Consider the following 14,016-nt stretch of genomic DNA (forward strand, 5'->3'; position numbering starts at 1 on the left):
CCGGGACCCTTTGGTTAGCAGGCCAACACTCTGTCCACTGAGCCAACCGGCTAGGGCCCAAAACTCTTGATTATCTTATATCTATTACCTAAAAAGTGTTACTGATAATGTATGCACATTTGAGTATTAGATATAAAACATTTTATTTATTTATTTTAAATATTTTTATTGGTTTTTAGAGAGAGAGAAGAAGGGAGAGGGAGCAAGAGAAACATTGATTTGAGAGCAAAACATCAATTGACTGCATCCTATAGGCCCCCTACCTGGGATTTGAACCCACAACCCTGCCATGTGCCCTGATTGTGAATCAAACCAGCAACCTTTTGGTGCACAAGACAATGCCCAACCACCTGAGCCACACCTGCCTGGGTGATATAAACCATTTTCCAATTTTTCTTTATAAAAGAACCTTATACACAGAAGTCTATTTCACTTTTCTATGTCAATAATATATCATCATATTTCCATGTCATATGTACATGTCTTTCTTTTTTAAATGGCTACAAACATTTTATGTTTCTGATATTTTTATATCAGCATATAGAGGTCAATTTTATGCTTTTTAAATAACTATAGAGTGTTTCATTATATTACTGTATTACAGAAATGAAATTATTTATGACTATTTAGGTAATCACTAGTTATTTGTTTTGGTTTTGCTATTGCAAACAATAATAAAAATTACTATCTTTGATAGTTGTTTTTTTTTTGTCCATGTAATAATGGTTTAAATTAAGGTAATGAAAGTTAGACATTTAAGTGAAAGAGTGATTAATTTGTTAGAGTTGGCAAATTTATGTCAAAATGTTACATACATGGAGACTTCCTGTATCAGTTTTCTATTTCTGTAATAAAAACTTCCACAAACTAAGGATTCTAAGATTTTGTCATGCTTTAAAAAAGCATTCCTATCCAGAGATTATTTTAAGGTCATTTATCTAGTGCTTTTATTGTTCCATATTTTTATATAAAAATTCTTAATGTATCTCAACATTATTTTAGTAGAACAATTTAATTAGGTAATAAGATTAGTTTTGGCCTCATTATTATTGGAATTTATTGTTTTTATAATACTTTTAATTCCACATTTATTATATACTAAATATTCATATATATTTGAATTTATCTGAAATGACTCTGCTCTTTCATTGATATCTCTATTTTTATATCACCATCAAAGTGATTTAATTACAGTGGTTTTATAATGTGATTTCATACCTAATAAGTGGCTTCTACACAATAAACTTTATTTTTATTGATATTCTTAATATTTCTTCCAGATTAATTTTATTGCCATGTGTTACACTCCAAAAACTACTTTGTTATTTAAATTTAAGTCAATTGATTGAGTTGTTTGGGAAATAATGTGTTTTTAAAATAAATTGTCCAAGAGTGGTTATTTTTAGCACTATTTTTTAGTGGTGGTTTAGATTTATTACTTAAAAGAGAGAATGCTGAGACCTATGTAGTTTTTCTAATTTTTCCAAATATCATAAATCTTTGTAGATGACAAAATTCTATACCTAGAAAATTCCAGAAGGTTAATTCAGAAACTATTTAAAACTAGTGACCCGGTGCACAAAATTTGTGCATGGCGGGGGGAGGGGTCCCTCAGCCCGGCCTGCACCCTCTCCAATCTGGGACCCCTTGGGGATGTTTGACGGCCAGTAAGTACAACACAGATGAGTAAGAGCCTATAATCTGATAAATAAAATTATTGGGAGGTACTGTTTTGAGGTATTATTACATATTCCCACACATTCTCCTTTGTTTTCTCTTTTTCCTCTCTCCAAGATAAGTAGCTGGTTCTGCCTTTATTGCTAATGGAGAAAGATTCAACAGAACATTCTGGATGGTGGCTACCTGGGTGTAGACATAGGTAAACATCTATTGAGCTGTACAATTGAGATTTCTGTATTTTACCTGGCATTTGGCGCTTGTGTTTGCATAAACATAAGCAGTGGCTTTCTAACCCACAGGTTAGCATCATTCAGGGACACTTAAAATTTACTGTTGGCTGGATACTATCCAAATCAGCAAAATCAGAATATATAGAAATTGAACAGATTTGGAACTCTAATTTCTGAAGGGGTAGACTTGTTGTTTGGAATATTTTACACACACACACACACACACACACACACACACACACACACTCCTCAAGTAATTCCCATGAACAGCTATCATTGAAAATCAACCCTCAAGTGAATTTAGAGTCCTTGTAAGGGGGCAGAAGAATTCAGGCACAATAAATAGACAATTGTGTTGCTAGAAACAGCAGGAAATGTAGGCCTTCCCTCATGCCCTACAGCAGCCTAAAAAGCCTTGCGTTGCCCACCTGGACTCCCCTGGCCCCCAACAGAACGGGACTTTTCCTGCAGGGCATGGCGCTGCCTGTCCCGCCTCCCGGGTCCCCTATGGACCTGGACCCCTCATTTGGGGCCTGGCGCTGCCCGCCCCACCTCCCCTGAGCCCTGATGGACCTGGACCCCACAGTTGGGGCCTCAAGCTGCCTGCCCCGCCACCCCAGGCCCCTATGAAACAAGACTTTTTGGGCAGGGACTGGTGCTGCTCTCCCAGCCTCCCCCGACCCCTGATGACACAGGACTTTGCAGGTGGGGACTGGAGCTGCTCACCCCGCCTCCCCGGGTCTCCGATTGGGCCTGGACCCTCAGTTGGGGCCTGGTGCTGCCTGACCTGACTCCCCGGCCCCCGATGAAACAGGACTTTGCAGGGAGGGGACTGGAGCTGCCCACCCCACCTCCCCTGGCTCCCGATGGACTGGTACCCCTCGGTTGGGGCCTGGCACTTCCCACCCCTATTCCCCAGGCCCCGATGAAACAGGACTTTGTGGGCAGGCCCTGGCACTGCTTGCCCCACCTCCCCGGGCCCCCCAATGGAACAAGACTTTGCAGGCAGGGCCTGGGGATGCCCACCCCGCCTCCCCGGGCCCCCCAATGGAACAAGACTTTGCAGGCAGGGGCTGGGGCTGCCCACCCTGCCTCCCCCAACCCCCAATGGACCAGGACCCGTGGTTGAGGCCTCGCGCAGGTTAAGTCAGCGATCAGGGCTTGGGACATCGCCGGCCGGCAGCAACGGGCACTGACCCAAGCCCCACTTGCCCTGTCAGTGCTCCGGGTGCTGACCTAAGCCCCACCTTCCCCAGTCCGCGCTCCGGGCTTGAGTCTGTGATTGGGGCTTAGGAAAGCACCTGCCGCCGGCAGCGGAGCTTGGGTCAGCATCGCCAGTGAAGGCAGACACTGACCCAATCCCCGCCGCTCCCAGCTTCAGTCTGCGATCAGGGCTTGGGTCAGTGCCCGCAGGCGGTGGCGGGGCTTGGGTGAGTGCCCGCCACCTGGCAGCTGCGGGCGCTGACCCAAGCCCCGCCTTCCCCGGTCTGCTCTCGGGGCTTGGGTCTGTGATTGGGGCTTGGGTCAGCGTCCGCCAGAGGCGTCGGGCACTGACCCAAGCCCCGCCTGCCCCATCAGCGCTCCGGGTGCTGACCCAAGCCCTGCCTGCCCCGGTCTGCGCTAGGGGCTCGGGTCCACGAACAGGGTTTGGGACAGTACCTGCTTGCACCGGTCTGAGCTAGGGGCTTGGGTCAGCGTCCGCTGGCAGCAGGCACTGACCCAAGCCTGCCTGCCTTGGTCCTCAATCGGGGCTTTGGTCCCAATGGCTGCAGCGGGTGCTGCACCTTCCCCCCGCCATCTTTGCTGGGTTAATTTGCATAGCAGCCCTGATTGGCTGTGGGAATAGCGAAGGTATGGTCAATTAGCATATTACTCTATTATTAGGTAGGATAATAAATTAGCCCAAAATAGCCAGATAATACATAATAATACCAAGAACAGAGTTAGACGTAAACTACCTTGTTAAAATAACAATGAGAATTTTCACAGGTAATGACTATGTTTGGTTTTTACATAGAGTCCATTCTCCATTTTTTAATCCTAATAAAACTTAATTTTTTCTTCAGGTAGCCATCTCTCTTTAGATTCTAGGAGACCAAAAATAATGTAACCAGCACCACACCTCTGAACAATTAAATGTGAAACCTGTCTGCTGAAGGTTTTCTAAGAAAGAATTTTTGCCTCCAAAGACAGAGAAGCAGGTGGGCCTAGTAGATGCTGCTTCTGCAGTGAGCTGTCTCCAAGCTGAAGAACCCTGAGCATAAACCTTTTGTAAGGGCCTGCAAGGAACATGCCCAACTGTTGCCCGAGAGGGAGATTTTATATGAATTCTTTCAGACAGCAAACAGACGTGCCTTATAAGAGTCATCATCTTTATTTTTTTGAAGCTGTGTGTTATATACGAACATCCTTAAAAGGATAGTATATTATTTGCCTGATTTGCAAGACTTGCAGAAATTTGAACTACTCATCGAAAGTTGTCTCCTAACATTTTGTAAAATTATTTGTAGAAATATAGCTAAAACCTAAATAGCATATAAAAAGTAACCCGATGGCAGTTGCTGCAGTGTTATCTTCAGCTTCATGGTGTTTCCTTTGTTTGGCCAAAAACGCGCTAAGTCGTCTCCCAGTTGGAAGCATTCAGCAAACAATGGCAAGGCAGATTCACCAGAAAAGGACACCTGAATTCCATGACAAGTATGGCAATGCTATTTTAGCCAGTGGAGCCCCTTTTTGTGTTGCTACATGGACATATACAGCAACACAAATTGGAATAAAATGGAACCTGTCCCCTGTTGGCAGAGTCACCCCAAAGGAATGGAGAGATTAGTAATCCTCCCAGTTGGTGTGATAATGAATTATTTCAAAACCAACTCATAATTGATGGCAAGTGAAAGCACTGTGTGCCCATTAAAATATGGCATGATTGGAGAAATAAAGTTCATTTGAAACCCTAAACAAAAAAAGGGGGGACCTGATGAATTAACTTAGAGCCATTCCAGAATAGTCATAATCCCCAAAAGATAGATTTATATTTTTCATTGCTCAAAAGCTACCTGCTAAATTTTATTTACAGAGAATGATTTAATTTTATTAAAGCATAAATTATTTGTGCATCTTTCAAAACTTTTGTTTAATCCATGACTGATCATAGTTTGCAATATGACAACTATTATATTTGACAGCTTAAAGGAAGTATCCTCATTCAATGTCTCTTTAAGATTTTAAAAGTACTGTACCACTTCAAGGAACTCCTGGCAATTTCTAAATCCAGCTTCAGAATGGTTAGTGCATTTGACTATTAACATGGGTGTGTCACTTACAAAATTGTTTACAACTATACATATATACACACTAGTATATGTGTATATATATGCATAATAGTTCATGAAAATTTATGAGATTTTGCATTTTTATGAACACTAATATGTTTAAACATTGACATAAAATTTATTATTGCACACAGAGACCCAAGAAAAAAATAAGAAAAATTATCATATGGTGTCTATGTACCCTATAAATATATTCTTGAAATCTTAAGGGCTCTTATAAATTTGTTATTTTAGTTACGTTTTTAATGATACATGCTATCTGAATTGACAAGGCTGTTGGAATGTCTTGTTGCATAAAACTAAATCAATTCACAGAGAAATGTTAAAAATACATAGATTGATTAATATTGGGGTGTATGATATGTAGGAACACACAACAGAGGAAAGGAAAGAGGTTTTCACTATTCAAGAGCAGAAAATTCATATATTATGCTGTAGACAATAATATATAATAGAAAAAGGCAATCACTCTATTGAATGGCTTGGTACCACTATAAAACACAACAGCTATGCATTTTCTTCCCCTCAGCTATGGTTTGAAGTCATATCTGAATCATGGAAAGGAACAGCTAACCATTTATAAAATAAATGAAGTCCAACAGGATCACAAATGACAAATATTTGGAAGGTGAGGGCATTGTTAATATAATACATTATAATAAGTTATCAATAATGCATTTTAGAATATTTAAATCCCCCCAAATTAGAAACTATTAGCAAAATACAAACCTTATTTTCTTTATAATCTGTTTTATTTATCACACAGTTATATGAATCCTAGAGACAAGATTCATATAAGGAACATAGTGATGTAGTAGAGTGTGAAGAACTAGGAAAATTTTCTCCAACCTGGCATAGAAGCTTAGATCAGACACAGTATACTGGTATAAAACCTTGTGTGGCAATGACAAAATTCAGGGTTGTGGAGAAAAATCTGTCTTAAAGTAATGCTTCTCAAGTATGATTGCATAGTAGAATTTTCTGGAGAACTCTCAGAAAGGCTGATGCGTAGAAATAACAGTGGACCAATTAAATCCCATTTCTGGGGCATGGAAGGGAGGCCAGTGGCCAGGACTTGGAACTTTTCGGTGTTTACATTATTCAGAAAGAATTAAGAAACAACTATTCATGTTCTCTTGACTATTAACTTCTGGGTGTTTTATTGTTAAAATGATAAAATATATCTGATACTGCTTCAACAAAGTCTAATAATAAATAAAATTTGCATAACAAATGCATTTAGAACATCTCAGGCCTTTTTGTGGGTGTAGAGATAACAATACTTCTAAGTTTCTTTTGTATACCCTAAATTATCTTTTGTTTTTTGAGATCAGTTTTATTAATTTACTTATGTAGATTTGCCTAAATCTTTCTTTTCATGGGATGTTTACTCAAGTATGCTAGAAGAACTTTCATCGTCTAGTGATATTTAAGAATAAAAGATTATGCCCTGGTTAGTGTGGCTCAGTGGGTAGAGGGTTGGCCCGTGCACAGAAGGGTCATGTGTTCTATCCCTCAACTTACCCTCGCATTGGGGCATGTGCAGGAGGCAATCTATTGATGTGTCTCTCTCACACTGATGTTTCTCTCTCTCTCTGTCTCTCTTTATCTCTTCCACTCTCTAAATAAATAAATAGAAAAAATATCCTCGGGTGATGTTTAACAAAAGAATGAAATATTATAATGATTACTTAACTGGTATAATTTTCCTCGGTTGTTGATAGATAAGAGTGTTTACCCTAAGGTGAAGTCTTCTAGAATTAGAAAAGTTGACCCAGGGTTCCATCTTTGTGGTTTGGGTTTGCCAAATATTTCATATAAGACAAAGGCTGTGAAAAATTAAGGGTACATACTAACTGCAGAATCAAGAGCTGCCCGGGAACTAAAAGTAAGCCATAAGGGAAAACAGATGAAAACCTCCAAATGATGCATTCTTTTTTTTATTTTTTTCAAAGTTTATTGAAATATAACTGGCATGTAACATTGTACAAGTTTAAGGTGAATGACAAGATGATTTGATACACATATTTGTAAAATTATTATCACAATAATACATCCATCATATCACATAAACCCATTTTTTGAGAGGTGAAAATATTTAGTATTTACTCTCTTAGAGTATTTCAAGTATATACTCTATAATAATAAAAGCATAATATGCTAATTAGACCAGACGTCCTTCCGGATGACTTTCTGGATGAAGCTGGGGCTACGAGGGAAGCCCAAGTCCTGGGTGCCTGCCAGTGGCCGGAGGGAAGCTGGTGCCAGCAGCCGGGGGAAGGAAGGCCTACTCCTGCACCAATTTCGTGCATCGGGCTGCTAGTAGAGTATAATTAACTAGACACAATATGCTGGACATTAGACGCCCACAAGTTATTTATCTTATAATCAGAAGTTTGTACCCTTTGACCAACAGCTTCCCAATTTCCCTCACCCCCAAGTCTTTGGCAACCACCATTCCACTCTCTGTTTCTATGAGTTCAGCCTTTTTAAAATCCACATATAAGTGGGTTCATGCAGTATTTGTCTTTCTCTGTCAGACTTATCTCACTTAGTATAAGACTTTTAAGGTCCATCCATGTTGTTTCAAATGGCAGGATTTGGCTGACATTTATTTACATATATTAAATATATGTTATATATAATCTAAAATATATAATATAGCATATAATGTAACATTATATGTAATCATATTTTTATCCATTTATCTGTCAATGGACACTTAAATTGTTTCCATGTTCTGGCCATTATGAATAACTAGAGGCCCGGTGCATGGATTTGTGCACTGGTGGGGTCCCTCAGCCTGGCCTGCACTCTCTCACAATCTGGGACCCCTTGGGGGATGTAGTAGTGCACAAAGCAGCAGGCAGCCTGGGAGGAGCCTGAGCCCAGGCCAGGCGCAGCACCACTCCCGCTCATCCTGGCCCTGCTGTGCCTGCCACCACCACTGCTTGGTAGTGCTGCCACAGAGGCAGGAGAGGCTCATGCCACCACAGCTGCGTTCGCCAGCTGTGAGCCTGGTGTCTAGTGCCCGTCGGTCAGCTGAGCAGCACTCCCGCTATTGGAGCACACTGACTACTAGGGGGAAGCTCCTACATTGAGCGTCTGCCCCCTGGTGGTCAGTGCACATCATAGCGACCAGTCAACTGGTCACATGGTCAAATGTCACTTAGGCTTTTATATATATAGAAGCCACAATGAATGTGGGGGTGCATGTATCTCTTTGAGATAGACATTTCATTTCCTTTGAATATATACCCAGAAGGGGGATTCCTGGATCATATGGTAGTTCTATTTTAAAATTTTTGAGGAACCTCTATACTGTTTTCCATAGTAGCTGTACCAGTTTATATCCTCATCAACAGTGCACAAGGATTCCCTTTCTCCACATTATTGCCAGCATTTCCTGTCTCTTGGCTTTTTGACAATAGTCATTCTAACAGGTGTGAGGTGATATCTTATTGGTTTTCACTTGCATTCCCTTTATGGTTAGTGATGTTGAGCACAACTATGGTCCACCACCTTATCAGATCTGTTGGGACAATTATAAAATCTTCTGAATCAGTCTTTACTACTGATCCACTACAATCCATGATTTACATAGAAAAAAGATATTTGTTCAAAATTAAATGTTTTTTTCTTATTCTATACTAATAAAAGGGTAATATACTAATTAGACTGGGTCAACCAGACATCTTCTGGATGTTCAACTTCCTTCTGGACAAAGCCACAGTGGCAGGGGCTGAGGTAGAGGCAGTTAGGGGTGATCAGGCCAACAGGGGAGCAAGCAGTTAGGGACGCGATCAGGCCGGCGCAGCGGAACAAGCAGTTAAGGGTGTGATCAGGCCCGTGGGGCAGCATTTGGGGGCCAGATAAGGCAGGCAGGCAGGGAGAGGTGGTTAGGGGTGATCAGGCCGGCACGGGTACAGTAAGGGGCGATCAGGCTGGCAGGCAGAGGCAGTTAGAGGCAATCAGGCATGCAGGCAGAGTGGTTAGGGGTGATTAGGCAGGCAGGCAAGTGAGTGGTTAGGAGCCAGCAGTCCCCGATTGCGAGAGGGATGTCCAACTGCTGGTTTGGGCCCAATCCCGGGATCGGGCCTAAACTGGAAGTCAGACATCCCTTGAGGGGTCCCGATTGGAGAGGGTGCAGGCCAGGCTGAGGAAACCCTTGCTCCTATGCACAAATTTCGTGCACCAGGCCTCTAGTAATAAATAAGTTTATATCAATATTATCAAGTTACATGGCTCATTCCTTCTATAATTTAATTCTAAGTACAAAAATATTTTTCTTGGAGAGAATTTGCAGTCTCTTACATGATCATCATATTAAATTAATGCTCCATTACTATCTATCATTGTCCTGAATTATTTATTTATTATACATAAAATTTATCTAATTTATCATTATTTTTCTTATTAATTTGTTTCTAGTTATTTTTCCAAGGATTGAATTTATTAACAGACACTAACATTTCCAACTGCATATTTCTGTTAAAATCATTACCTTCGTAGTCACCTAGATTAGAAATTTAAAGAGTCCTTTTCTCATTTTTCTTTTTCAATTTTCATAGGCACTCAGGTGTTACATTTCCTTGACTGTATTTCTGACTTGGCCCATATAGTTTTCTTCTTCTTTTAATCCTTGTTATTGTTACCGAATGTAGGTTCCTTTGCCTCTGCAACAAAAGCCAAACTCATAAGACAGGTGCTGATGTAAAGGAAAGAGGTTTATTCAAGTACCAGCCATCTGAGAGGATGGAGAACTCTCACCCCGAAGCCCATCATAACATTTCAGAGCAAGTAAGATTTTTTTGTCTTGTTTTTGTCCTTGTTTTTAATTATCTTTATTGTTGAAGGTATTACAGATGTCTCTCCTTTTTTCTCCTATCAACCCCTTCCACTCCACTATCTTCCAGGAAGAAGCGAGAAAGCAGAACAAAGAAATCAGGGGAGAGGCTGTGGACATGAAGGCAATGTCCTTGCTGGTCCTGATAGGGATCTTTAATGTCAGCATACTGTAACTCATCAGTACCAAATTCCTGCAGTTGGGTGATCTGCCTCAACATGGTCAAGGCCTTTTCTTGTAAAAGCAGGAAACAGAACTGATGATGCCTGCAATATGCTTATAAAGAAACTGTCAGTATGTGAGTTCTTTTTATCAGTTTGTTAGCACATTTTATTCTAATTCTATTTCATGGTAAGTCAGAGCAGTATAAAGTTTTTATTTCCTGTTACACTGTCATATCCTTATTTTGTTCATATCCTTATTATAGCTTTCTCAAATAATGATGTGTTCTTAGGAAAAGAAACTGTTTTTAAGATCTTTTAAAAATAATATGTAAATGTCTAGTAAGTGTTTATTTCATGGATATAGGGATAAACCAGTTTTCTAATACTAAATTATTAATATATATTTTTTTTAATGGTGAGAATTTAATATGAGAAAGAACAAATCAGGTGAAGAGTGAATAAAGAGCTTTCCCTTGGGAGTGTGAAGGGAGCGATATGCTCAGGTTGGGAAAGAGACTATAATGTTCAAAGTAATGTTCTAGCACTAACCAAACTGGATGATGTATTTTTTTCTTGAAAGTGTTTTCAAGGTCATTGAATGAATACATATCTCTAATAGACTAGAAAACTTTTAACAACATATGTTAAATAATTGCATTACTGTAATTTCTACAGAGATATATTTTAAAACATAGTTTTTATATATTTCAGGAAGAACTTTATGCCATTTATTTCTTATATAATATAATGACATTACACAGTATTCCACATGTTTATTTCCATGAGTTTTTCTATTGATATGCAACCATGACCACATATGATATATTTATTTTTCATCAGATTAGGGGATAAGAAGAGAAATTATCAGAGAGTAATAATCAGGGAGTTGTTCTGGTCAGCTTCCAGCCTTCCAGGCATTCGTATTCTACTTAGTTTGATTTCTACTGCCATCTTCCTTTGAGTTGCTTGTGAGTATTTTATAGAACAGCCCAAATTAGTAAAGGGTTTGCACATAGCATTAATATAATTTGATAATTATTTATAAATAAATTTTTTATTGATTTCAGAGAGGAAGGGAGAGGGAACGAGAGATAGAAACATCAATGATGAGTGGGAATCATTGATCAGCTGCCTCCTGCATGCCCCACTACAGGGGATTGAGCCCATAACCTAGGCTTGTGCCCTGACTGGGAATCAAACTGTAACCTCCTGGTTTATATGTCAAGTAGTAGCCCTACGCATGAATCCGTGCACCAGTAGCTCTCTGTGGGGCCTGGCCACTCTGCGCCCACTGCCCACAGGCTCTCCACAGCCCAGAGGCCTATCCACGGCCGGGCGCGGAATGCTTGTCTCGCTTGCCTCGTCGCTGTGGCAACAAAGCAAGCATTTTGCCAGACCGCTCACACTGCCCACTCTCAGTGGTCGCCCCCTGGGACTGGGGGACTCTGGCGGGGCTGAGAGGACTGGGTGCTGCCATCTTGTGGCTATGGGCACCACCATCTTTGTGATGGAGTGACAATTAATTTGCATATTACCCTTTTATTAGATAGGATGCTCAACAACTGAGCCATGCCAGCCAGCCAATTTGATAATTCTTAATTCTGCTTATAATGACAGTAAATAAGATCAAATTTCTTAGTTAAATGGCATATGAGTTATAAAATCTTAATTTTTATAACAAACAAGGCACATACTCAGTACTTTGCATTTATAATCAAAGTTCATGTTCTTTTTACTACCTGCTTTTCAGCTGTGTTTAACAAAGTTCAGTTGGGCAATGACTATGCTTCAGTATCAACCATCAGTGTAATTAAGAGAGTCAAAGCTGTTGTTGGGTTTCTTATCTTTTGTGAAATGGGGCTCATTTTTATGTATATTCTATATTGGGATTTTATATAATACTAGGTGCCCGGTGCACGAAATTCATGCACTGGGGGTCGGGGGTCCCTAAGCCCAACCTGCTCCGTCTCACATACTGGGAGCCCTCAGGGGATGTCTTACTGATGGCTTAGGCCTGCGCCCCATGGGGAGTGGGCCTAAGCCACAGTCTGGCCTCCCTTTGTGGGAGGCAACCGGGCTGATCAGGGGAAGGCACCAGCCCCATCACCCTGCTGCTGCAGCCACTGCCAGTCACCACAGCCACCAAGGTGTTTTCATCAACATGGATTCCAGTCCCTTCACCAAGAAAAAATGACAACTTCTTTAGGCATTTTCAAGATGTGTCTTTCATAAGATATGCATTTCTTTATTTATTTTTTATCCTCACCTGAGGGTATGTTTCCATTGACTTTTAGAGAATGTGGAAGTGAAAGGGAAAGACAGAGAGAAACATCAAAGTGAGAGGAACACTTTGATTGGTTGCCTCCTGCATGAGCCCTGATCTGGGCCCTGGCCAGGGAGGAGCCTGCAACCTAGGTACATGCCCTTGATGAGAATCAAACCCAGACCCTGCAGTCAGCAGGCCGAGGCATTATCCACTGAGTCAAACCGGCTAGGACAGGATATGACATTTCTTAGCCCTCCAGCAGAGGACCTTCATTTTTTTCTCCAGAAGTGTGGTGGAAGCTCCCTCTGATCACTGGCTCCATCCCTGCCCAGGCCTGCCCAGACCGAAAGCCTCTTGGGCAGGAGCGGACCCCAAGATTCCTGCATTCAATCTCAGGGGGTCCGCTCCTGCCCATGCTGAAAGCAAATCCCCAGCTCCCTGCCCAGGCGATCGATCGCAGGGGGTCCACTCTTGCACCAGGCCGAAGCAACCCCCAGCTCCCTGCGATCGATTGCAGGGGCCGGAGCAGACACCCAGCTCCCTGCAATCGATTGCAGGATGTCCACTCCTGCACCAGGCCGAAGCAACCCCCCGGCCCCTGTGATCGATTGCAGGGGGTCTGCTCAGGCACCAGGCCAAAAGCCTCCGGCAGAGGCTTTCAGCCTGGTGCCAGAGCGGACACCCAGCTCCCTGTGATCCATCGCAGGGGGTCCACTCAGGACACTGATGTATGCAAATTAACCACCATCTTGGTTGGGTTAATTTGCATACTCACCCTGATTGGCTGGTGGGCGTGGCTTGGGCATAGCAAAGGTGTGGTCAATTTGCATATTACTCTTTTATTATGTAGGATTTAACTTATATAAATAATTCTGCAGCCTGAAATTTTAAAAGCCATTATCCTTTTTCATACCATATCTAATTTTTATTTTTAGATATAAACTTCATAGGCTATCTTTTCTATAATATTCATCTTGTACATCCTTTCCCCATCCTTTCTACCCTGCTTTGTGCTTGAAAGGCTAACTTTGCAAATTGAAGTACACTGGTTCCTTTGCCCTCCAGCTTCCAGTTGCATTTTTTCACTAGAGGCTACTAGTAGGAGAGGTAGAATAAAGAGGTTAAGGAGGTAATTATTTCTACACTTTTTGTCTCACTGACGCCAATAGTGGCTATGATTCATTACCATGTGCATTCATAAGAGGGGATAATACAGTTGGTAAGAGCATGGACTCTTCAGTTATATATTTCCTGGTGTTAATCCCAGCTTCATTCCATTTATAGGTCCTGTGACCTTAGTAAAATTATTTGACCTCTTTGATCCTCAAGTTTTCTCATATTAAGTGGAAATAAAAAAAATTTCCAGACAGGCAAGAAACTGAAAAAACACAGCCCATATTAACGAGAAAAACAAAACAAAACACAATCAATTGGAACCCACCTCAAATCAATACAAACATTGAAATTAACATATAGAGCATGAAAACATTTTTATAGG

At 41.2% G+C, this 14,016-nt stretch overlaps 1 protein-coding gene across 1 annotated transcript; it reads left to right on the forward strand.

Moving 5' to 3' along the window:
* Window positions 1–4,461: 4,461 nt before the first annotated feature.
* Window positions 4,462–4,867, forward strand: LOC103291503 (cytochrome c oxidase subunit 7B, mitochondrial-like). Its single transcript, XM_054728539.1, has one exon. The coding sequence runs from the start codon at window positions 4,462–4,464 to the stop codon at window positions 4,738–4,740; it is 279 nt and encodes a 92-aa protein (XP_054584514.1). The 3' UTR covers window positions 4,741–4,867.
* Window positions 4,868–14,016: the final 9,149 nt, after the last annotated feature.

The sequence above is a fragment of the Eptesicus fuscus genome, chromosome 16 (genome assembly GCF_027574615.1).
Source record: "Eptesicus fuscus isolate TK198812 chromosome 16, DD_ASM_mEF_20220401, whole genome shotgun sequence".
Classification (NCBI taxonomy): Eukaryota; Metazoa; Chordata; class Mammalia; order Chiroptera; family Vespertilionidae; genus Eptesicus; species Eptesicus fuscus.